Source organism: Zophobas morio, unplaced genomic scaffold (genome assembly GCF_036711695.1).
Source record: "Zophobas morio isolate AGI-343-1 ecotype UQ-CSIRO unplaced genomic scaffold, CSIRO_AGI_Zmor_V1 ptg000004l, whole genome shotgun sequence".
Lineage (NCBI taxonomy): Eukaryota > Metazoa > Arthropoda > Insecta > Coleoptera > Tenebrionidae > Zophobas > Zophobas morio.
This window is the reverse complement of record NW_026972109.1, coordinates 7,070,020-7,095,966: the sequence shown is the minus strand read 5'-3', so window position 1 is coordinate 7,095,966 and position 25,947 is coordinate 7,070,020. Positions and strand designations below refer to the sequence as shown.

Here is a 25,947-nt window from a genome sequence, read left to right as displayed (position 1 = left end):
ATCTTAAGGCGTTTGACATGTAATATGTCGGTGAATAAAACCCCAGGGGGTTTTGGGGAATGAAGACCGATGACACCTTGGCCCTGCGGACTCGCCAGAAGGGCAAAATTTGAGCCTCTGTCGTCGTTCTTCGTTTCTTTTTCCCCCTTAGGAAGGCTTTTGACCAACCTAATTTTGTCTATTATTTCTGACGCTCTCGACCGTGTATGCACTTGTATGAAAGAACTTCTTCCCGCCATTTTTCAAAACCACAAAAAAAAACACACAACGTAGGTTCTCATTTGTTAGACGATCACAGCCAAGGCCAAACTTTTGAATTTTTGAATTTTTCGCGGGCCTTTCAAACTTTTCAAGGTCAAATTTTAAGGCGGGAAGATTGGGTTACCACAAAGTGGTTTATTTAAATAAAAAATTTACAGCACGTGTTCTGCGTTGAACGAAAGTCCGCACTTTTTTCCGATTAAAAGGCCGCAAGAATTAGCTACACGTGTTGAGGAAAACTGTGTCGTCATCGTTAAGATTAATTTTCGTTAAACAAAGGCTTCCCCCCTTTTTATCAACTACCAAACCAATTAATTTAAACTAGTTCTTACCACGTGTTTACATTCACAAAACACATCCAGACCAGACTCAGGGATCCAGACTGACGCTCCGCCATGCCTCCCTCTAACTAAACACTAACTCTTACGTGCATATTTGGTTGCCTATGTTTAACGATTTCTCTTTTTTTTGTGATTGAATTTTTTTTCACTTTCAAATTCAAATTATTCAAATGTGATTTCGCGAAAATTTTGATTCAAATTCGCTCACCACAACCCCTTTAAATACGGCAAAGTTTAAACCTCAAATTTACTATTAATAGCAACTTGGCAACGGATTTTCATCTGCAAAAGCATCATCAACAGCAAGTTTATAATCCCACTTTTGCTTTTTAACTTTTGACCATTCTTAACAATAATGATTCGATCTAATGGGATCCCGTAATTCCATAATTTTAACCCTGACTTTTAGGTTATGTTTTGGCTAAATTCGGCTAAATTAAACGTAGTTGTTACCATAATTTAATACTCGTTGAAGTGATATTGTTATTAAAATGACAGAACAGTCAGCAGAGGAAGAAATGCAGTTTGACTGGATCAAACTGCAAAACGAAGTCCACTTTGTCCAGGAAACCCAAAAGGAAAAGCTCATTCGTAAAGTTTCTGAAAATCCGTTGATACCAATAGGTGAAATAATAAACACTGTATGAATTACGGTCAAGAATCGATTTTAGGATGTTTGGCAACCACTGGCGCCTTGTGCTATGGTTTATGGAGTTTCAGAACGGGTAACAGAAAGATGTCTCAATACATGATGAGGACTAGAATTGCGGCTCAGGGCTTTACTGTGGTTGCCTTAGTTATTGGAATAGGATTAGGAGCCTCGAAGGCGAAATAGATACCAGCATTAAACAAATTGCGTGCAGTAAAGACTGTAAATATTTTAGAATTTCCGTAGATTATAGGGTCTATTAAATCAGTTCTTTGACAATTTTTTCGCCTACATACCCACAATTGCCTCAAAACATCGTAAAAGAGTGCAAAATTTAAATTTGAGTAGTTCATTGCTCGTACTGCAGGTGTCGTATTTTTTGACGGCTAGTCCTCTAAATAATCTGTTTTATTCATATTTTATTACGCGTGATTTAGTTAAAGACAACTTGGGACGTAAATAATGCTACAAACATGTCAAAGCGATTACATAATCCGTTATTTCGTTCGAAATTCCTGCAATGTCGTCGGTCGATACAGCAGGTTTCGCTTTGTCAGTTTTCTGACAAGTGACATTTAGCGAAGATGGCGGTTGCGTCGCCAAATCAAATTTTCCTGATCAAACTGAATCCAAGCTCCAGCGAACATTGTTGCTGCTGGTGTCTCGGGGTTCAGTTGCATGAGGACATAGCAAGTGTATACAAGTAGTGATACCTTGAGTGTGTTCATGTTGCATGAAGCAACCGTGTAGTTATTACCCCACATTATGTGCCCCGCAACCCCCACGGTGTAAGCGGCGCTTGAAAGTCAAGCCGAATCGGCCCGTTGTGTTTTTTTCGTAAATCTGTCATTTCGGCCCCTTCGGAAGACGAGTTCCAATCGAGCAGCCTCAGGTAGTGAAAAGCAGTTGACTTTTGAGTAATTTCTGTTTTGTCAAAAATCGGAATTTTGTGAAGTTTTTGGGAAAATGTTGGGATTTAGCACTTCACGTGACGGCCTCTTGCAGCTGTCGGAAGAACAGCTGGCTTCGGTGGTGCATAAGGAGTCGATTTTGGATGTGTACGAAGTGGACAAGACGCCACTTGGAAGGTAGGAATTTTTATCTTATCGCGTGGCGAATTCAGGGAATTGTCGCAAAATTGGAATTTTTATCGTTTTGACGTGTGACCGTTTTTATCGCTGTCATTGACATTGCAGCTGATAAGGGGATTTATGTCGCAGGTTATAATTGTTTTGGGAGTTTCAAGTCGGTTGGTGGTTGTTGCTTGACAACCGTTTCGATTAAAAGGGAATTGGGTGAGGGGTGATCCCATTACTCCGAATGCGCAATTATCAAAATCGCAACTGGGGGGTATTGTTGTGATTATATCCCGAGTTGGATAATTATTGAAAAAACTTATCTACACGTGGGAGTGCTGCTGCCTGGGTTTTTTTATTTAACACGAAATCATTTCCAATTATCAGTTTATCATTCTATGGCGGTATTGTTACGTGCAGGATGTAGTAAATTGGTCCCCCACTATTTTGGGAACGAATTTGACAAACGGGACATAAAATACGCTTTTTATAACGTAATCACCCAATTGTGAGAATTTTCGAATTTTACTCGGTTAGCCAAGATATAAAAAAGTAGCACCCGGTGGCAGCAATTCCACTTAATTTCATCATTGTCAGAACACCAATAATGACTGTAAATTACTAAGAAATTTCCGGTTAGCGCAAACTGCGTTTTCTTAGACCCATGAAAAATGACACCCAACATTTCTCCACATATTTCTTATCAGGTAGTCGTTAAAACGTGGCAACCCATTGTGCTTTACCCGGAACGGAGCTTTTTCTTTGTCCGGTCCAGTCGCTCTTGTGCCAAGGGCTTTAGCCCACGATTTTCACATCACTTCTCACCAGACAAGTTTGGACAAGATACTCTAATGAATACATTAACCGCTTGCGAAAATATTTGTCAACTTTACCAATTTGGTAGCGATAATTTGCACATTTCTGTGTGTTAAATGGTGAAAATCTCCGAAAAGTCAAACGTCCGTGATCTTTAGCATTCGTGTTTTTTTTTGAGCAGTAGTGACATTTTCGTCCGCCTTCGTCTTAAATCGCTTCGAATAAAAATGTTAATCCGAAACATTATGTAGATTAACCTATTGAGAGAAAATTGTGTTATTATAATAAATTTGACAAATTACAAATGGGCGGCAAATTATTCAAACGTAGAGCCGTAATTACCTCACGCTGTGGAGTCTTGTGAGAAACTTCATTAGAATAAATCTGATTCAACTCGATTTGTTTGAAAGATAAATACCAGTACTATTTAGGGAATTTTCGCCGGAAATGCCTCGTAATTGTGGAGGATAAACAGTTTGGGTTTTGAAGAAGAGAAAGATTTTATGGTGTAATTTTAGTTTTATTATCGAAAGTGGTGGTAAATGAAACAACAGGATGTCGTAGACGGGGGATTCTATAATTGGAAAACTACAATCGGCTGGAATATTTCATTCATCCGCGTTCGAATGAAAACGGCTCTCGAGGCCCTGACTCGACCGCGTAACTTTCCTGGACTGAAGGATAATTTTTCGAAATAATAGAATGTTAAATATTCAAGTTAAAGAATATAGTCAAGGTGCAATTAAACTTGGCTTTTACTGCGTCAGTGTTCAGAATAACGTTCTCTGGAAAGACAATTTTAACGCAAGCCTGTAAAAGTTGGTCTTTTTTGTTACTTAATCCGACTTTGGAAAGTATTTTGGTTCGGTGTGCATGCGGAAGCCCACTTTTTGATGCAATTTTATTGCTGTTTTCATGCTTGGTTGTAACACGTCGCACTCAGCGTGGGAGGCATTAAAAATTCGTAATCTCCTTCACAAATCGGTAATTTTCATAATCCAAATGTAGTTCAGTTGTGTGTAATTATTTAAATTCTCACCGCTTCAGTAGGTTATGTTTACACTCCTCCATTTTTGTTATAGTTATATAAACTCTTCAGATGTGGGTTAGAATCGCCTAATAACTTCGCACCGTAACGTACTTGCTTTCTAAATCATTTAATTGTGAGTAAGCACGCCCATGGATCAATGGAAATCTCTCAAACCACAAAATTTCAGCCCCATGCAGTTGCGCCACGCTGACGAAACCTCCACAATTAAAAAAAAATCCACGATTTCGATATGCATCTTTTGTGCGCCACCGATAACACGCCTTTAATGAACATTAAAGAACTTGATAATGTAGTTTTCCGCGGCGTTATCGCTCGAGGAATGAACATTCCGTGGTCTAAGACGATAAGATACCGCTCAAATCCGACTTTCACTAAATTTCAATCAGTTGCATTTTGCCGTGTCAATGGACCCGCACCGGGTACACCGATTTCGACGAAACCTCGCATTTTTGCCTTCGATTCTCGTTCGAACGTTCGGTTTGCTTTGTTTTTGAGAAATAATCACTTAGCCTACTTTCTCTGCGATCTCGAGTTGCGACTCGACCTTCCATGTCCCCCAAGAGGAGAGACAACAGCCGCATTTTCGATCGAGACTTTTGCAACGGCACGAAACCGTCGTCACGATAGATTTTCGTCGTGTGCGGTTTCTCACATTGTTAGATGACGAAAGTTGATTTTTTCCTGTTTTTGAAACGCGAGAGTTTGACCCGGTTTCCAAGCAAAGCGGAAAAGGGGAGACGGAGGGTCGACAACCCCTCGCAGATGGCTTTGTGCCACCGGAATGGGGTCGGCTTGACGGACGCCACGTTTAATGTTTCCGGGGTCTTCATAAATCACAAGCCAAAACGCGAGTTTCTTGTTCAACCGAAATTTGCCCATTCATCCGGCTCAAAAATTGAGTGACGTCACTGAGAAATTATTCAATAACTCTCACTTTGTGCAGCAGGACGGGTTCATTTGTCTGTCGTTAGGGCCTAATCTAGGTCCGTTACTGTTTTTATTGTTTGTTGATGACATTTCAACGTTTTCTCTTGTGTCGAGAGAGCAGGTTCGGACTCAAATCGTTACTCGAAGAGTACAAGGTTTTTACACATTTTTGGATTATACCATCATAAACTATTGTAAAACCTTTGGGTGTGAAGATTTTTGTTTAAGAATCCCTGTGATTTATTTATTTATTGTCATTTCTGACCACCCCCAACGGTACTTGTGAAAATAGGGCGGAGAACTATGGTGAAACTGCAATAAAATTGTCCCTAAGTTAGGGACTTGAGGAAAGTGGATTATGCAGTTTTTCGGAACTGCTGCAGCTGTGGTTTCCCTTCATTTTTGCCGGTGGTGCGTTTTCAGACCACAATCTCCTTTTATTGCCCCTAGTAATTTTTTGCCGTTTTATTGACCACTTCACTTCCCACGTTCTCTACGGTTCTGTAACATTGTGGATCGAACGGATTTAATATTTTTCCCTTCAAATTTGCAGTTAAAATTTATTCCTTTGGTGTTAATCGTTCGTTTGGCGGAAATCTGGCAGGATAAAGTAACGATCGTGCGAAAGATTGCAGGATGCGTCAGGAGAGGAAGAAGGAAGTTGGCGCCGAAGCTGCGGTTTTTAGGGGAAGGAGTGATGTATGCGTGTTTGCGAGTGCGGTCGTCGAGGAAATGTCTGAAACGTGGCGGTGCTATCTTGCATGCAGAGAAGTATGTAATCGATTATGCTTTTGATTGTGCTGTGTGACCGTCATGCTACAGGGGTGCTGATTTTGACGTGGTGCGTCGGTTTTGCACCTGTTTTACTCGTAAATTGTACGAAACGTTCGTTTAGTTTAACAGTTCTAGTTTAGCAGTCCTTGCACTTTATCAGGTGATAAGGGGCTTTGTTTGTGTAGCATTTACATTTATTGCTTTTTGTAATCGTTGTTTTTGTAATATTTGTTTAAAGTCCCGGTTTTATGTGTGCATTTAAAATTATAAGTTTGCGTTTCTTGGTTAACAAAGCATGTAATTTATTCCCGAATTTTGTGAAATGTCGAGTTATGAATAAACACTGATTACGTAAAAATTGACCTATTTTTTGGTATTATATGATGATGGTAAGTGAAAGATTTATGCATCGATAAAATCATTGTGCACTAAGATAGTGATAACGAAAAAACGACCTTGTTGGTCACAGTTAAAGCTTCGTTTTCCTTGATCGATCTTGGTGATAAAAATAATCCAGGTTTTCATTTGTTATTAATTTTTAAAATATATAAAAATAGGTTCTCAGGGGAAATCCACGCTGTGCTAGGTGTTATCAGAGTTTGTGCGGGTTTGTGTTAAAAAACAAAGACCTAAGTGACAAGTTGACCTTGCTGGTGTAAAAGCGTGCCGTGGAATTCCGCCTTTATCGTTGATCATAGAATAGTTGCATTGAATTGTAACATCATAATAGTAAAGATTTTGAGAATGAACGGTGGAATTTGCGTGTTCTCAAAGTCTATTAAGTTATTTTAATTCATGGAAAATGAAGCTTTTAATTTGTTCATTTAAAATGTAACATAAAATAAAAAATTAACCAGTTTTCTATATGGTGGCTATAAATTACCATTTTGCCATTTGTTCTTGAGAACTCGAACCAACGCTGTTTCTCTTATCTGGTTTACCGTAAGAACATCGAGCAGTGGAATATTAGGCTTTCGCACTTGACAGGCACAAGATAAAGTTTACTTCCACCCTTGACCGTACGTCTCTCTCGTTACCCAAACCAACCTTGAGATATCTCTCATATCAAAAATTTGTCCTAATCAAGAGCAATTATTCAGCGAAATAATGCTGCAGCTGTTTATCATCGTTCCCTTTGACCGTCCGTTCCGCTTTCGACAATTAAAATCTCAATGGACATGAAAGGTCACACTTTACTTTATGTATCCATTAGACACAATTACAAACACTCGCTTGTAATTTTTATTAGATTTCTGAGCCACTCGCGATCAATGATGTGCGGACTCCTGATTTACGTTTTACGCATTGGTCGCCAAACTGTACCATGGACACGTAGACGAAGCTGCAAGAACTGGCCCCATAAACCCAGTATTGAATGAAACCCGCGACCCACTCACCTGAGAGTACAAGAGAGTGTCGACGGTCTCCTTCGGCGAAAAAATGTCAAACGCCACGATTGGCCGATGACGAGGTGAACGAACCTCTCGTTTTGTTTTTTTTTCGGACATGGGACGCTTTTTTCGCGTCCCGTTAGGTTTTACTTTTAAAACGTAATTGTTTACGGTATCTTGTCGCGGTGATTCAGAGAGTTTTGAACTTCCTTTAGTCGGGGAAAAAACTGTTGCGAAATAGTTAATGTCGTGGCGCACTCAAGACGGGCTGACCACGGAAATCCGAACGTCCAATTTGGGTCAATCGATTCGTCGATCGACCGGAAGCGCCGAATTAAACGAAAGTTATTTGGGACGGTTTTCTACGCACGACCGTCGCCAGATTTGACCGTCTGACCGCTGCTAACTGTACCGATGGTACAACTCCTCCCAATGGTACCTCAACACGACCATAACCTATCATTTGATCGAATCCAGCTTGCGCAAGATCTGAACCCGTGGCCTACATGATCCGGGCGTCCGGAATGGCGGTTCACACCCTATTGACATTTCGACGAGAACAACTCCCTATTGTCGACGCGTGTTGATACAACGGTAAAATCCGGGTTTTAATAAGGTGTTAATGTTGTGTTCTGTGAACGCACACATAAAGACACGGATTCGAGGTCGTCAAACGTCGAGATAACCGACTTCGTGGCCGAAGATGGCGGCTTTTCAAGACAATAAAAGCCACCTACATAGATCTTGAAAAATTTTTAATGGAAAAAAATCGAATGCTCCGAAATTCTTATCTAAAACCAGTTCTGGCGAATAAGACAACAGATTCGAATCAGGCGATGGCCCCCAATAGGACTTTTTTCGTGCCGAAGAATAGATGTTTGACCAACACAGGTGCACATACTTCGATGGACTCCATGCTGGGTTTGCTATCAGCTCGGAGGTTAACCACCTCGGAAATTTGATAGAAGATTTAGCGATTTCTGTTGTTCGGACGTGTCGTGTCTTACGTTTTTTAGGTTTCGTCGATTCGCTGAATATTTATTTGCAGAATTGAAAATCGAAGTGTCTTGTGGTGACATTTAGAGTGACGAAACCGGTCACTGACTGCCATTTTTGTGCAAATTATGTCGGGACGAGTTGCAGAAGTGAAATTCATTCATTTCTACCAAATTAAAAGTGTCTACAACATGACGATAAAAAAGTTATTTGCTCTTGCATTATCTTAGGATTGCTGAAACGTATAACCGGCATTTCTTGCATCAATGGTGCATAATTTTGCAAAAGTTGTAGGGTTTTTTGTCATGATTAAAACAAAATGGAATTGACAGGAGACGTGTTTTTGACTTCCAGTGGGACCTAAGCCGGATAACCGTTATATGTACTGTTTGGAAATAATGAACAGATTAATTCCGTTTTTTGAATAATCTTTTTTGCTTGAAGATTAAGATCAGTGAGACCGGCGTTCGTGGCTGATTCATGACTGCGCAGTTTGGTCCACATTTCCAGGTAAAAGACCCTAATCGGCGCGGTTCCATCGATTTATAGCAAGTTGTCTCAAGGAAACAATGTCTGACGTGGAATATTAAACAAACAAAAACCAGCCACCGGTGACGCCAGAGTTCCACTTGTGATTCATGACACAGACGCGAAGAAGCGGCAAAATATTAGTTTGCGTAGTTAGGGCCCGGTGCGAATGTGTGGCACATCGAATGCTTTCGAGCGCGTTGTACGCCGGGCCGGGTTTATAAGCCTTCGTCTTGGCATTTTAACTATGAATTAAATCGAGACCCATGTTGGGCAACTACAAGTCGCCCAGACACGGCTTGCGACCAGTCCAGCATACCGTCTAGATTTTAAGAGGTATCTTTCACAAAACTGGTATGTGGACGTCTGCGTGCCCGTTTTGGCGAACTACTTTCGTTACAAACTACACCTGTGCCCATTATTCACATATTTGAGTGAACGGCTCTACCCCTACGTTTTCCGTTTCAATAATTAATAGCTCCTGCAGTCGGCCATTCATCGAATTTCTTCTTTATCATTTGTAGTCTCCGCGTGTTCTTCACCTGCGACAAGAGACCAACAGCGGTGTCGCAGTTGGCGGAATAATAGCTCCTTGTTCTATTGTTCTCGAAAAGCATGATGTTTACATGACGCCGTCGTCTCCGACAATATTTTTTTTCAAAATTGATCGACGCCGCTACCGCGGCTGTAAAAAATATGAATTATGATCGAAACCTTTGACCTTTTTACCGGACCAACGGTAAACGAGCAACCGCGAAATTTTTCGACTTCGGAAAAGTCGCGGGAAGGAACAACATGGAGATTTCTCACGTGACCCACAATGAAATATTCATGTATGCAACATTACGAGTTATTACAAGTCGAATAGTTGAACGTTGCGTCATCGTATTTACTTACAATAAGGAGTTTTTTCGCGGTAAATCATTAAAATGTGTCTTTTCGCATTATCGGTTCATTTACAAAGCAATAGTTGACCTTTGAACGTGCCGGCGGTGTTAGTGGGGGTTTTTCTGCGCGCGTTCTTTCGTCCACGAACGGAAATTTGCAGTACCGATGTTACTTGATGCTTCACGGTTTCCGGAATTGTGGATTTACTCGTCCCCGTCGAAAAGTTAATGACGTCGTCTTGGATTTTTTAATTAAATTTTTGCAAGAGGAATTAGTGCTTCAGGGCGTTCTGAAAACCTTCAAGGATTTTTTTTGACTTGCGAGTTATTGCAGCGCATCCTCTGGAGCCACGACATCCCGTATTCATTTATGCGACGTTACATCATCGCATTTTCTTACAATGAGGAGTTTTTTCTCCGTAATTCATTAAAATGTGTCTTTTCTCCACCGGCTGATTTGCAAACCGATACTTGACCTTTCGGTATACCGGATGATGTCAGGGTTTTTTGCGTTTTTTTCCCTGCTTGCGAGTTATTGTAGCGCATCTTCTGGTCGTGTCAGTCCGGGTTTAATTGAGCAGAAATTGATGGATGTTCGCTTTGCACGGCGTGTATTCTCATCGGTCCGTAATTGCTTCCAATAACTATCATTCCGGCGTGAAAAACGTGGTTTTGAAAAGGGCGGGACTAGAGGTTCTCACCTGTGAAGCCGACCGGAGATGAACAAGCCTGAACGGCTAATTAGCGTGTTGTAAATATCCAACTGGGACTGACGAGCTCGATTCAAAACACATGAGGTGTGTGTAGAGTTTTGTAGATTACTATTCTTGCATTATTTTTATACTAATAAAGTTTTACAACTGGAGTTGGCGGTGTAAGACCATAAACTGGAAAGCCTTGGTCGAAACTTGGTCATCAAACGCAGAACAGGGGCGGATCTGTTCTAGTCTAATCAATTTGAAGTAAGGTGTGTGTAAGGTCGTGGACACTATTAATTTGTTGTTTCTGCTTGTAATTGGTTGACTTTCGACATTACGCAATTATTTGCTCAGTATTTCGACAACTTAGAGTAAAATTGCCGCTATTTGGAAGTGACTTCACTGTTAGCGCTTAGGATGATTTATCCTTTAGTCCCTGCTGTAAATCTGTCCATCAAGACGACTGTACATCAGGTAGGTGTAGTAATCTCTTTTCTATTTTCCTGCAAGTAATCCCCAGATTAGCATAAATGTTAAAACGGCGTGTTTGTCAGAAATGGACAAGGCGGAGAGCTTCAGCCCCGATTTACTTAGGTCGGGCGTTCACTAATCCGATTCACATTCAATTAATTTCGGTTTTGGAAGCGAAATACCTTCAAGAATATTAGCATTCATGGAGTTATAAAATTTGTTATAAATTTTATGTAAATAATTTGGACCGGAGTTAAGGCGAGGGATTAAGGCACTCCAGGTATAGCTGCTATCAAAATACCTGAGTTGACTTTTAGGATATCATAATAGGGCCATTACCGTAATCCATTGTAGGGTTGGTTTTACTCTCTCATTTTGAAAGCAGCTTGTACAGTTCTAACACTAGTTCAGTACCTAGTAAAATTTTACAACCGCTAGTGAGGGATTGTCGGACAATGCAGGGGGATAATGGCGCCAATAAAAGGAGTGCGAGCGTATAGTGGGCTACAAACAAACATTCCAGGGTTGCATTGAATTTGCTATTTATGGTATTGTGGGTCCAACCTTCGTGGTTAACTTTGAAATACCAATAAAATTTTACTAGATACTGTTCAAGTAATGGAACTTTAACGGGATTGAAGTTAATGATTCCCGGAGGGATCTTTACCAGAGAGCGTACGCAGCATTTGTATACACAATCTATAATTTAAGTTTGAACATTTGGCGTGACATTGGTTTCGCATTACAATATCTTTTGTTGATTCGCATCGACGATTGCAGCGGTTGTTTTCTAGCAATATATTGTAGTCCCACGTAGTGATGTGATGAGAAAAATTTATCGCGTTTGCAGAATGCGCCGTTTGTCATCTTCTTTAAGACATTGTAAACTTTTGCTACAGGTTCAGGTCACTTTGCAAAGGTTGCGCAACTAATTGCAAATACTTGTTCGAGAATTAATAAGTGTATACACAGTGGGCGTGGACGTGCTTTTATTAGTACCAACTCGATGCCTGAAGGTCAAGATAATTCGTCGACTTCTGTCAAACATTGAGGTCTAAAATCGTGGCGTTGTATTTTTGTTTCATTTTTTAGAACTAACTTCGTAAGATAGATTGTAGGTAAATTGTAGTCGATATGAATCACAGTTACGTCAACCCTTGACATTTCACAGTCGTTTGGTTTTATAGCGACCGAAGCCAAAAAATTGCTGACCCTTTCTGTGTGATAGACGTTTACTAGTTTCTGTGCATAGATAAGTGTGACAATTCGGTACCATAAAATTGGCTTAATGTACTATTTAAAATCACTGGATAATAAATATATTTTGCGTTGTCATTCGATGTCTCCAGCTTCATTGTAAAACTCATGATGTATGCAATTTATTGCCAGAAGTTGTTTTCATTGTTGTTGTAAATATCCAACTGGGATTTAAGTTGATGCGCCGTATTCAAAATTTACGTGGTAATGGTCATGTTTAACGATAAGTTAAAAATCAGTCAACCTTCACCTTTACACTCCAGTGATATTTCATGAATTGTTACGAGTCGTGTGTTACATATCTTCATAAATTTTCCATGGTCTGTGCAGTTGTGTGGGATGGAATTTCATTTTTTTTTGTCGTCCGTAAGACGTGTTCAGCTACTATTTCTTACTACTACCTTCATATTGTGTGCAGATTTTTCTTCTGTTAAATTAATTTTATTTGATATTTATGCGACCTCGTTGATACAGTTTGTTTCCTGATTATTGTTTGTACTATTGTCTCGCGAATGAAACAGATCTTAACGGAGTATTTGTCTCACAAATTCTCTTCCGGAGTGTTCAGGTTTTTTGGAAGTTTTTAGGAAGTGTCGCAAGTGGAAAGCGACGCTATTCAGTTTGTTATCAGATCAGGAGGGTTGTCAGTGACGTGGTTGCGACGCAGAGAAGATTGGAAGCTTGGAAAAGTAGCTCCATTAGATTGGTGTCAGTATCTCTTAAAATAATAAAGCGTCACAGTTACGATAAAATATAAACAAATTATCTAGGACAGTTGCAATTTTTGATGATTTTATTGACGATCTTTGATTGATATCTTTTTGAGCGTTAGTAACAATTGCGCTGCTTCAGATCTCGAAAAAATTTTCATCAATGTTTGCTACGTTTTTTATTTGATTGCGGATTTGTTGTATACATTGCGATAAAGAGAATCTTATCAAGAGCCAATGGAGTTGACACTTAAAAAAATTTTTATCAAAGAGTGGAAATATTTTGATTCAGCTACAAGCGAATTGTGACTCTTCATTGAATTACTTTCTAAGAACGTGAATGAGGCACACGACTAAACAACGAAAATAAACAGCCGATAAAAAATCCAATTTTATCACGAACCTTATCACTCGGTTCGAATTAAAATACTTGGAACAATCGAGTCCATTAATGAAAACTGTACTTGAAAGTAGCAATCAACCAGTTTTTCGCTAATAACACCAGCGACATTTTATATCGAACAATAAAATTGATAATGGCACGAACTCTGCGTCCGATTTTCGAACGGGTTTAGCCTCTGGTCGCAATGAAAGTTAGAAACCCGTAGACACGCAAAATAACCGGGTCAAGAGAAGGTCTTCTCTTCCCAACGGCCGTAGATTCGTTACCGGAAACTGGATGCTCTCCCTCGTGCCTATTTTACAAATCGTCCGTAATTGGACGCGATTAATCGGCGCCATGTCGTTGACCCAGCGCGAATTTTTTCGAATTTTCGTGGAACGCTCTCGCGGAATTAAGAAAGCAACGTCCTTGCAATCGATTGTTATTCCGCCTCTTGTAGGCTGCCTATGCCCCCTATATGTAAATCGCTCGATTTGAAATTCTAACGCGATGCAAGTGCTCTTTGGAGATTTTCCAGAGACGGCTCCGGCCGAAATCGATGAATAAACGATACGTGCGTCGACTAACCGCAGAGTGGAAACGGCTGACTTATTTTTCAAGGATTATTTAAATACGGACGATAATATCTATGAAATCATCGTGTTTCTTCATAGAGAACGTTGAATAACCGTTTACCTAATCGAATTAGATGGCGACAATCGTGCTGCTCGTTGGTACCGTACCTCTTTCACTTAACAAAGGCTCCACACACCAGAAGGTCATACGCGTTCGTTGTATATATGAATTTTTATGCTTCCTCTAACAATCCGACCAAACATCCGGTTGGGAGTTTAACGACGGGGTGTCGTGCGGTGGTAGCAAGGCTTTTTTTAGAACGTGGTACTAATCAAGTACTTCCAGTTCTAACTGTAACCTAGTTTTATTAAGTAGCGACGAGACTACTGGTCCGTTGCGAAATCACAATGGCGACTCCTACGTTTTCTGATAATCTTGTACGTTATCGTTCGTGTATCTAGAACTGACATCGTTGGGGATAATTGGCGTGCGTCACGACATGAGAAACGGCGAAACGGGGATCCGAAGACGAGAAATGTGACGGAACTGATGGCAGATTGCACTTTCGAGACGAATCAACGCGAAAATCGAGACGAAGTACCGCATTTTTAAATTCTTGTACTTCTGACGGTGTAGTACCAACGATTCTTCATCAGCTACAATTTTTGCTTGTTGCTAACCCGTTGCGTTTTTATATGCTTCTCCTCTTGTAGAAAGACAGTTTGACAGTCGAGTGCCAACTAGAGGACGTTAAATTTCGGTGCCGGTGGACATCATTTTCTCACACGACTTCATTCAAAATACCTACCACGAAACGCGTAAACGAAATCGAAGAAACGAAACAAAAGCATTCTTCGCAGGTACCGTTTAGGGTGTAGCCCGCACCTTCTCTCTCATTCTGGTTACGCCACGACCGCCACGATTTGAATCCCAAGATACCCAAGAAACCAAAACACGTGATTAACAGTGAAAGTACACTATGGTTGTGAATTCGATATTAGATCAGCACAACGGGTGTCGCAACGATTATGTGTACTGTAACAACAGAATAATAATTGTTGATGAATGGCTCGTATTTACCACGATGGTAACTCATTGTTGCGCAACCGTTCGAAAAGCAGAACCAGAAAAATCGAACAACAAAGGAAAAGTCGTCGCTTTTGCTCTCCACGACCGCAAATCCATTCCCGTACTCCCGTTCGCGACGTGTCAAGAGTCAACCCGGCCGCGATAAATCATCGACTCGTTGTGCAAGAGCGCCATTGTGCCGCCATTTTTGCAAATGTCTCGCTAGTCGCGACCTATCCCCGCGCGCGAGGCAGGTGCTTTCACCTTCGCACGACGCGAGCGCACCCCAAGGAGCCGCTCGGGACCGCTGTTGCTCGCGCAAAAAAGCGCTTTCACCTCGTGGTGTACCCCACGACGACGTTCCAGGACCACTCTTGGTTTCGGCTTTTCGCCGTTGCCGGATTTTCCCCGGCGATCCCGGCTGCATAAAACATGAACCTCCACACCTCGGCCCGGCGTGAATCACGAACTGCAAACAAAACGGCGAAACGAAGACGACGATGACTAAGACGACAGGTATTTCGTCGGTTGCTGCCGAAACGCGCTCCGACAGCCGGCATCGCGAGAATCGTGAGAAAAGTTTTCCGCTCGGCGGTAATAATGGTAATAATAATTTATGGATTTCCTGCAGGCATGCATCCAGCTGCAGAAAATATTACCAGGAAGAAAAATTGATCGAATTATTTTTTGGTAAGATGGTCTGTTGAAGAAATATAGGTAATCTTACAACATAAAACATTTGATTTGCGTAGGTTGGCTCGAATTCGCTCTTTGGGTGGTAAAATCAATTTGGCTTAACCAAGTACAATCGCTTTAATTATTTAGCTGCGATAAAAATTTAATAACCATGAAAATGCGTCGAGTGTCGAGCGAGTTCTAGTGGAATCTAGTAAGTGGTAGCTGATGATCATAGCGTCTAATAGGATAAACACCATCGACAAGAAATCTCAAATATTTTAAATATCTTCACCGAACCGTTTCTAACTCGTCGCTATAAGGTTTATATTAAGGAAACCATATAAGTACATCTAGATCTAATCAAAGCGAAATACAGAGCATTTGGTGCTTGTATGGAGGAAAGTTCTTCACTGTTTCTGTATATGCTTTGTCGAACACATGGCTCCATGGCAACTATGGCAATAAATATGTTGAGGACGTTGGGAAACAACAACTTGCAGCAATTTATAACATCTACGATGTCGCTAATAAAAATAGGGAATAGCAAGGGGCATAGATGTGATCCTTGGGGAGGTTCCAGACGACGAAACTAAACTACTATAACTTCGGGTGACATTATATGAAGTCAAACGTCTTTTGGAAGTCAGTATAGACGACGTCTACCTGACCCCGACTATCAATGGTTTCAGAAATAAATTGTCCCATGCATGCTAAGTTTGTGACGGGCGATCACTTGTGCATAAAACAGTGTTGGAATGGTGTTCTGGTGCGTTTAACAACTCCGTCATTGATATGCTTAAATACATTTCAAAAATTTTTGCAAAATTGAACAGAAGAGAAACGGGACGGTAGTTTTCTATTTTGCTAATATGTATGTATTTTATTTATGGAAAACAGCACATACATTTTTGACATCGTATTTTCCCATTAGATAGGAAGTTATAACAATCTTTTGAAGAAATGAGATTCTCATTTAAAAAAAGGCACAAAAAGCCCGTGAGATACTTTCATGTTGATAAAAAAATAACACCAGTGGAGTCTGAGATTCTTATGAAAAAAAAAACACAAAGGGTCTTTGAGGTTCTTTCACTTTCTTCCAAAATTAAAACACCAGAGATTTGAAATTTTTTCTCATAAAAGAAGAAACAAAACGTTTCTGAGATTTTGCCACATTCTTCACAAAATAAAACACCGCGCCCCTCTAGATTATTTCACATACAAGATACAAGGAGCTCCCAAGAATCTTTCTCGTTAAAAAAAAGCCCCTGAGATTTTTTCACGTTCATCAAAAAATAAACCACTGGGGATTTCTGAGATTCTTTCTCATAAAAGAAGAATCACAAAGGGTCTGAGATTTTGCCACGTTCTTCATAATATAAAACACCAGGCCCCTCTAGATTATTTCACATGCTTTAAAAAAAGATACAAGGAGCCCCTGAGATTCTTTCTCATGAAAAAAAAAATCCAAAAAGCTCCTGAGATTCTTTCACGTTTCTCAAAAAATAAAACACCAAGGGTTTCCGAGATTTTTTTTATAAAAAAACCAGAAAGGGTTCCTGAGATTCTTTGATGTTCTTCAAACAATAAAACACCAAAGATTTCTGAAATTCTTTCTCATAAAAAAGGAGATACGAAGGGCCTCTGAGTTTCTTTGATTTCCTTCAAAAACTAAAACACCAAGGATTTCTGAGATTCTTTCTCATAAAAGAAGAGTCACATGAGTTTCTGAGATTTTACCACGTTCTTCACAAAATAGAACACCAGGCCTCTCTTGATTATTTCACATGCTTTAAAAAAGATACAAGGAGCCCCTGAGATTCTTTCACGTTTATCAAAAAATAAAACACCAACGATTTCTGAGATTCTTTCTCATAAAAGAAGAATCACGTGGGTTTCTGAGATTTTACCACGTTCTTCACAAAATAGAACATCAGACCCCTCGTGGATTATTTCACATCCTTTAAAAAAAGATACAAGGAGCCCCTGAGACTCTTTCTCATTAAAAAAAAGATCCAAAAAGCTCCTGAGATTTTGTTACGTTCAGCAAAAAATAAAACACCAGGGATTTCTGAGATTCTTTCTCATAAAAAAGAGCCACAAAGGGCCTCTGAAGTTTTTTCACTTTTTTCAAAAATTAAAACACTGGGGATTTCAGAGATTCTTTCTCATAAAAGAAGAAACACAAAGGGTTTTTGAGATTTTGCCACGTTCTTAACAAAATAAAATACCAAGCCCTTCTAGATTAGTTCACATGCTTTAAGAAAAAGATACAAAGGGCCCCTGAGATTCTTTCACGTTCATCAAAAAAAATAAAACACCACGCGTTTAGAGAATCTTTTCCCCTAAAAAAAGACACAAAGGGGCTCCTGAGATTCTTTCTCATAAAAAAGAGACACAAAGGGCCTCCGAGGTTCTTTCACTTTCTTTAAAAATTGAAACAATAGAGATTTCTGAGATTCTTTCTCATAAAAAACGAGACACATAGGGCCTCAGAGGTTCTTTCACTCTCTTTAAAAACTAAATCATCTTTCTCATAAAAGAAGAAACAAATGGTTTCTGCGAGTTTGCCACGTTCTTCACGAAATAAAACATAGATTATTTCACATGCTTTAAAAAAGATACAAGGAACCCCTGAGATTCGTTCGCGTTCCGTTCATCAAAAAATAAAACAGCAAGGCTTTCTGAGATTCTTTTTTCATAAAAAAAAAGACGCAAAGGGCTTTTGAGATTCTTCGACGTTGTGCAACCAATAAAAGACCAGTGATTTCTGAGATTCTTTCTCATCAAAAAAGAAACACAAAGGGCTTCTGAGATTCTTTCACGTTCTTCAAAAAATAAAATAGTACCAGACCCCTCAACATTTTAACAAATGAATTAACAATTTCTGCTGGAGGTATCAGTTATGACTAGAAGGATCTTATATATAAATAGATATCTCCCTTGAACCTTGGAAGAGTTGGAACTGGCGTTTGAAAGGCCGAAATTTTACTTCATTTAAAAGTATATAAAATTTGGTCCCATTGGCCCCTGCGTGTATATCACGTGAATCAAAATCTTTGATCTTGAGCTACCTCTTTAGAATAACTCATGATATTTCGTGAATTTAGATCTTTTCTATTTATTTAGCATTCCATTTGTATGACCAATCCAATTTATAACTTCACTCTTGAACCACAGAAGTTGACGATTCTTCCTAGGAAAAAAAAGTGGAACAAAGCAATCTAAGATCTGTCTATGAACTCATACAATTTAATGCAGACAGTATTGCAAATCGCAATCGTCAACGTTCGACAAAAAAGACCAATCAATCGAGCCGAGCTTATCGTAAAGCAGATGGAAGCGGGGGGAATTGTGCAAATCACCGCTCCTTTTCGCACGTCCTCCTCGATCAAAGGGATTTTCGAGCGAGCGTCTCGTTTCGATTCCGAGAGTCCAATTAGAGGCGAGGGAACGGCGTGTCGGCCTCACGTAACATCGCCATGCAGCAACCGTCCGGCCGCGTCCTTCTATGGAATGTCTTTGTACAAGTGACGCTTGATCGCTTCCAAGTTCAAAAAACTGTTTTCATTAAATTATTGAATGGATCGGAAACGGTTTCGTAATAGCGGACCGCGGACGGGGCGACGGACGCGCGGACGTTGGGGCGTTGTTTCGCATTCTGGTCGCGGCGCCGGGCCGTTGATCCGATCGATTTCGAGCATCGGTCCCGAAGTCGAGCACTGCGGGACGGCCGTAATTAGTTCTCGACGAGGGTACTACTAATAATTAAGCAGTTAGAGTCGCGAGACGCGACGAACGTCGCACAGATGACCGATTTGGTTGGAACGGGTTCTAAGGAGGTGAGAAATGTCGACGAGGTGATTGAAGAACGACCTCGGGATTCTTTACATGTTGTGTACACGATTTTTGCAGTCGAAGAAAGTGAAGAAGTGTAGATTTCCGGTGTAAATAAAGCGGCGGCGATAAACTCGAGACCGTACATTGGTTGTAGCGTGTTTGTCGACTACAAGTTGGTTAATTTTATTACGTTCGCATCACTTTTCTTCGTCCTTGTTTCCGATGTTTGTTTTCTCGGCAATAAACGTACCGGTATTCCTTTAATTAATCGCCTGCAAACGAAATAAAGTGGATTTAGCGCCTGCAACTCGGCTTGCGTCAATATTTATGCAGATAAAGATTTTTGTATCACCGGTGGGATTCTCGCAAGAACACGTCGTTATTTAGCGAATTATTCATTAAAAAAGCGCCGCTTCCATACGCGTCGCAGCGAATTAGCATAGTTTGCAAACACGGTGTCAACGCTCTCCTCCTGCATGCGAAAAGTTACATAAACAAATCGTATTGTTTAAAAATCAAAACCGGGTCAGACACGGTGCAAATTTTTTCCATCGTCATTCTCGTAATTGGCGAAATTAATAACCACGCATCCGAACGAAGAAAGGCTACTGACGAAGGCTAACTCGATTATAGCGACATCCAAGCAAAAATATGGTGCTGGAGTCCTAATGAAAACAACACGACAACGTCCTCTGTTCGAACTCATCTGTGACGTGACCGCTCACACACAAAACCGAAGACACACGCCACGAAAATTGGGTTAATACAATAACAGCGCATAATTAAATATTGGATCGCGGCGGCTTACGCCACGCACGCCACCGGGTGTCGCTCAAGGCTCCGCTCCCGGTCCGGCGCTGCAGCGGCTTTCCCGCAGGTCTCGCTCCCGGGACCCATCCTTTGCGCGCTTTGTTCGCAACGCGGCGATTTCTCTCTCTTATCACACAGAGCCGCATGTGTATAACTAACAGCTATTAATTTAGTCGCGGAAACGAGCCTTTGTCGCTAGCCAACGGACCGTAACTCCTCCGACGACTCGACGGCTTTCTGTCGAGTATGTGGTCGACGTTGAAGTACGTGCTTGTGGCCGAGTGGGGCGTTTTTTCGACTCCGCCATCGAAAATGCACACGATCCATCCTGCTTAGCATATTTATCGTAACGGGCCGCAACACCCCGGCACGACGGTGCAGGAATGTAAATTATTCGCTCGGCGGCGCCTCGCGCTACTTATATAGTATGAGAGAAATTTGCGAAACGGGGATGGCCTTGGTGGGATGAGCGAAAATTTGCATCGACGCGTGGGCCGGGATGCTCGGAGCCGGTATGGTTTGGGGCGAAGTGTTTATTTTAACCCTGAGGTGGCTCATCCTATTTTGACTCAGAGTGTTAGTCAGGCTCGGGCTACCCTCAGCTAAACGGAACGCAAGACGGCGACTGGATGTCCTACAAATAGCAAGTTTTTATACGAATCGTTATTAATTAATCACCTCGCCCAATTCGTGCCAAATCGGAAACATCTCGTCGAAATTTCTAAAATCCACTTTCCCACACTCGGTTGGTTGTGTTTTTGCTACTCTCCAAACGACATTTACACGTCGCCACTTTTCTCTAGCGTTAATTGTTGTCAATTAGGAAACGATATTTTTATTGCGCCGATATTACATTGGCATTGAACGTTATTGTGTTGCTGTGCTATTCAATTTTTTATTCTAAAACCGGGACTGACGTCGGTTCTGTTATTGAATGCTGCTTTCACTGCAGCGACGGTCGTGAAAAAATGTCGTTTTTATTGTGGCAGTTTAAAACGAAACCGATTTTACCGATATCGCCGATAAATTTTCTATTATTAACCTTGATGGCGTTTGTTTAAAAGCGACGTTCGAAGAGAAGAGGGGAATCGCCACGAACTAATAGCTGACCTCTTGCGGATAAATGTTCCCGTCGTGCCCGCAACACGATTCCTAGGGTTTGGAAAGTATTCCATTAGAGAATATCATTATGATCGTAAAATTGCCGCGAGGACGACGAGAAGCGCTTTTTTATTTGCTTTGACAGGTTTGTGAGGTTTGTTGTGGCTAGGAGACAAAGAGATTGACGTCTGCCGCGTCTATTGTAGAAGTTCATTTTGATGAGGAAACGGACAAGGAAATGGGTTACTCCACAACAATGAGAACTAATCGATGATGATATTGCTACTGGAAAAATTGCCCGTTCAATTGAAAAATGTTCTGTACCTATCCATAAATGGTCGCTAGACGGCGTAAAACCTTTATAAAGTTGCCATAAAAGCACCATAAATCCGTTTTCTCGTACATTGTATTTAAAACCATGTTTTTTTTTTGTGTAATTTTCAGATTGTCGTGTACTTTCCGCGTGGAGCCCCCCGGAAGATCGCGCAATCGTTCGGAATTAATAAAATTTTCTCACATCAGCGGGCCGATCTTAATAAACCCGCAATTACTACCGAGTCCCCCTGTCGCTGTCACAACACATTTAAAAAACCATTGAACCGCGAACAAAGAAAACACGTGTCGCATGGACGCGTCGAATGATCTTTTGAAACAATTATAAAGCCGTTACGAGCGATTAAACATCATCGATCTGTCAGCCTTGTCTTCAATTAAACGCATTTGTGCGCGACTAGAAATTTCAAGAATGCGAAAATTGACAATTAGCGACGAAATCATAATCGCGACCTTGTCAATCTTAATTTGCCGCGTCTATTTGTGATTTTTTTCGATATTTCTGGAGGAAGTGCGGTTCGCTTGCACGCGATTTTCTTTTTATGAACGGCGATCCGACCGGAGGAATGCGAGCGAAACGATTTCCACGACCTTTCGCAGAAATTATTAATAAATTCTTTGCAATAAAGAGACGGGGAACACGACAGCTAATGAGCTTCGATGGTGGTATGGCGTTTTCCAGGATAATGGTACTGACATGGTCTCACGTCCTCCAATCATGGAGATCTATACTCTTCGGCAGAGACAATGGCTGACGTCATTGACATACGGAAACTGAGAAAATGTACAGTTCCAGGTGTTTGTTTAGCGAATGTTGATAACAATAGAGCGACAAAAGCAACCTTGTGTGTGTTAAGGTAGCGAAAAAAGTACCGCTGCCCGGTAACGGTCCATCGGAGTACTCACACAATCCAAATTTTTGCTCTCCAGTGGTTCGTAAGGTTGCATTTTGTCCGCCGCATTCCACCATCGACACTACTTTCAGGCCTAATCGATCTGACATTTCGCTTTAATTAAGACGCCCGGTTAATTAAGGACTGATCGAGTTTATAATTATATCGCAAAGCTATAAATCTTGTACGTACTCCGCATTATTGCGAATAAATCGAATCCCGACTATATAAATTATATTGATGAAGCAAGAGGATGGGGCATCAACTGTTTTCTTTTATCTCTAACATGGATAATGAATTTTAAGTGGTGTACACAAAGCGGGGCTCAAAAGAGCCGCGCGAGGATAATCAATTTAATGGGCGATCATTAGAGGGTTTTTTGCGCCATGCAAATACCGCCCTCGTGAGGGGACAGGAGGAACTATCACTCACCGCGATAATCGCAGAGTTTATCAATATTGACGACATGCGGAGGGGCATTGTCTGGATAACGGCTACATTGTTCTACAAAATGAATTTTCGTAATGGAAATACACATTCCTAATCTAATCTTTTTTGCTGATTGCGAATCTGTTTTTAGATTTTTTGTAGCACGTATAGTTTTTTCAAAATACATATTGATCGATGAAATGAACCCCCGGAAATAAAGACTGGTCTTTTTTAAGAATATTTTTGTATATTATGTAGATCGTTTATGTTGATTATGAAGAGGAGAAGGGCCAGAATCGGTCTCTGCGGCACACCCCTTGAACAGTACCTACTTTCTTATTAATTCCACTGTTTTGATAAGTTATTATTACTGTTTGAGATGTACCGAATAAATACGGAGTTATGAGGTCGAGAGCCACTCCACGAATGCCAATGCTAGACAATTTGGACAAAAGAATGTCGTACTTTGAAGTATCAAACACGTTAGAAAAATCATAGTCGATTCCTTTGGGTAACTATATATAATAATCAAGTGATTCATGTCTGGATCTTCAAATTATCACCCGTTTTCCAAAAAAAGAACCTTTGAGCTTGTCAGTTCATTATTGATAAAGAGATACTATCGTCTGCGTAGTTTTCCGGGGAAACATGAACCAGTTTGGCTCGTCAAGCGATACAAAGGATCGTTTTCTGCAATTTTCGCCGCACAAAGACACAAAGAGTCCACTTCAACTAGCCGGGCTCAATTAATTGCAAATGACCGATTACGATGCCGGGTACAGTGGGTATGTTCATTATCTCGTTGTTCGAATTGGTTCAAGGTAAATGTGCTGGCGCTACCGCTTCATGTAATTAGCGGTTGTAATGTAGCAAGCAAGCAAATGCCAATTCCGTTTAATGATCGCGATTGGAACGAGAAAAATCGTTTGTAATTAATTTTTTTGTGTAATTATTGCAACGACGTTTCGAAACCCGATCGAATTTTTTCACGTCGGCTGGAATTTCATCTGGTGCTGTGACCGGGGGCGGCTTTTCTCGAACGGAATTCATGAATTTTTAGGTTATTGCGCGACTACTAGAATCGAAAGTGTTGTGGTGACCCTTGGCGGTTCATTGTTTGTTTATTTGTTGACCCTGTGTTATAACATCGTTGCGAAATATCGAGGTTTCGAGAATTTCTCAGATTTATAGACGTCACGTCGTTGGCATTCCTGGTGACATTTTACGAGACGGCGGCGTTCCACTATCTAATCGCCTCACGTTGGTGTCGACTCCAGCGTTAAGTGAAACGTTTCGCAACCGGACCTCCACAAAGGAAACGCCGATTTATTTTGGCGAGAAGTGTGTAATGGGTTCGTATTCAGCGATGATTTAACGATAATTACGTGTTAAGTGCGAGCTTTCCCATCTGCATAGTGTCGAAGGCGAAGCAGGCAATAACCCAAGCGAGACTCGACGTTCCGATGAACCCGCGAGAAAAACGAACCCTCGCGAAAATCGAGAAAAATGAACCCGGCTCGCAAAAAAAACGCACCCGCGACTCTATTTATGGACGGCGCGACGTTCCGGTAATGTTCGCTTCGTGACCGGTCCGTCCTCCTCGAGATTTACGATTTTTCTCGGTGGTTCACCACCCTCGGGCGATGCGAGCTGCGTATATGCCATTGTGTTGCTGTACATGCAGAAATCGGCGCCGGCCGCGATGTTATCGACGGAGAACGGCGGAACGGCGAAAGTTGAGAAAATCGCCGCGCGGAAACTCGGATTTCCAACGAGGGGAAACTTTTTTGCCGTTGCGTCAACCGGGTTTTATGGGTCCGCTGTTGTTTCCATTCATGCGTTTTAATCGCCGGTTTGCTATTAACGATAAAACGAGCGTAAAAGTCAGCCCACGGAATTCCACTGCACGCGCGGTGCATATTGCACGAGATCGTGGCGGTAGATCATGTAGGCTGTGCTAAATTCATCGTTAAATAGCAAAAACCGACAGGAATGAAGTGCGGTGGGTAATTTTTTCGCGAGCGTCAAGCCGGGGGGAGATTTGTGGCGGTTTTGAAGCGTGGAGGAGGAATTTTACTGTCCGAAAGCAATACAGGGGAAAGTCGGGGCCCCCAAGCGGGTTTGTGTGGGACGCCTTCACTTTTCACGGAAGCAAGTCGGTGCGAGATTTTTTCACCTTGGCAATGTGTTGTTTTGAAAAAACATCCTAACGGCGATGGGTTTCAAACATTACAACCGTTAAATCGACTCCCGAAAGATTAAAGCGTGTGTCAAAATTTTTTCTCGACGTATTTGCACGGTAAGAAGTGCAATTTTTCCAAGCACAATGTTTTTCATAGTCTCTGGCCACCCAGTTTTTCCGGAACCACAAATTGTCTATCAACCTTCCGTTTTATGACGATAAAATCACCAGGTTCGTTTTTCAGAGGCCTTTAAAGGTAGTTGCCAACAACTGGTACGTTAAAAAGATGAATCATTAGCAGCTGTTGGTCGCAAAACACTAGCAGCTTTGGATTACGTTACGTGATCATCATCAGTTGTGTCACCACATTTTCAATTTCACATTTTGGAAACTGCTGAGCTTGTGTTTTCGTGTTTGAAGCGTGCGGAAGCGGTGGTCCACGTCGCAAGCACATATAGGGGAGAGCCGAGGGCCCGAAGCGGGTTCTTGGGGGCCGCCACGCTCAGATGATCTCATTTCGGAGGCCGCCAGTGGTGTTTACCGCGTTTCTGATAACCCGCCGCGATAGCAAGCCTCATGTTTATTAACCGATTCGTAATTTTACTTTCCTTTACCTAATTCAGCGTCATAAGCCACCTTGAGTGCGATCCCCGAAATCAATTAACTCTCATAAGGTTGAGTTTGGGCGTTAATGCGTCTAGATCATCATCATTAACATATCCACCGGATCTTAATTAAAAGGGTTGCGAGAATCCTGTCGATAAATTAACTTTCGAGGCCCGAATTTATGGTTTTCGATAAAAAGATAACGCTTAGAATTATGAC

The 25,947-nt window shown here is 41.2% G+C and overlaps 2 protein-coding genes across 4 annotated transcripts in view; both read left to right on the top strand.

The window, feature by feature from the left end:
• The first annotated feature begins 967 nt into the window (after positions 1-967).
• LOC135139818 (HIG1 domain family member 2A, mitochondrial) lies at positions 968-1,530 on the top strand. Its single transcript, XM_064070170.1, has 2 exons — positions 968-1,226; positions 1,274-1,530. Exons 1-2 carry the CDS (start codon positions 1,094-1,096, stop codon positions 1,435-1,437), a joined length of 297 nt encoding a protein of 98 aa, XP_063926240.1. The 5' UTR covers positions 968-1,093; the 3' UTR covers positions 1,438-1,530.
• Positions 1,531-1,886: 356 nt separating this feature from the next.
• Positions 1,887-25,947, top strand: part of LOC135139558 (death-associated protein kinase related-like) — a 50,616-nt gene continuing 26,555 nt past the window's right edge. Inside the window, exon 1 of one of the 3 annotated variants that reach the window (XM_064069852.1) lies at positions 1,887-2,339. In XM_064069852.1, coding sequence (XP_063925922.1) covers positions 2,218-2,339 — 122 coding nt within the window. In that variant the 5' untranslated portion in view covers positions 1,887-2,217. Of the gene's footprint in view, positions 2,340-5,599; positions 5,893-25,947 lie in introns of those variants that run through there. The other 2 variants (XM_064069868.1, XM_064069860.1) reach the window with 2 other exon arrangements.

Bases quoted from the DNA above. Each gene is read 5' to 3' on its own strand.
- LOC135139818 (XM_064070170.1), top strand. From the start codon at position 1,094: ATGACAGAACAGTCAGCAGAGGAAGAAATGCAGTTTGACTGGATCAAA. The intron at 1,227-1,273 runs GTGAAATAATAA...AATCGATTTTAG, and splicing joins AAATCCGTTGATACCAATAG to GATGTTTGGCAACCACTGGC.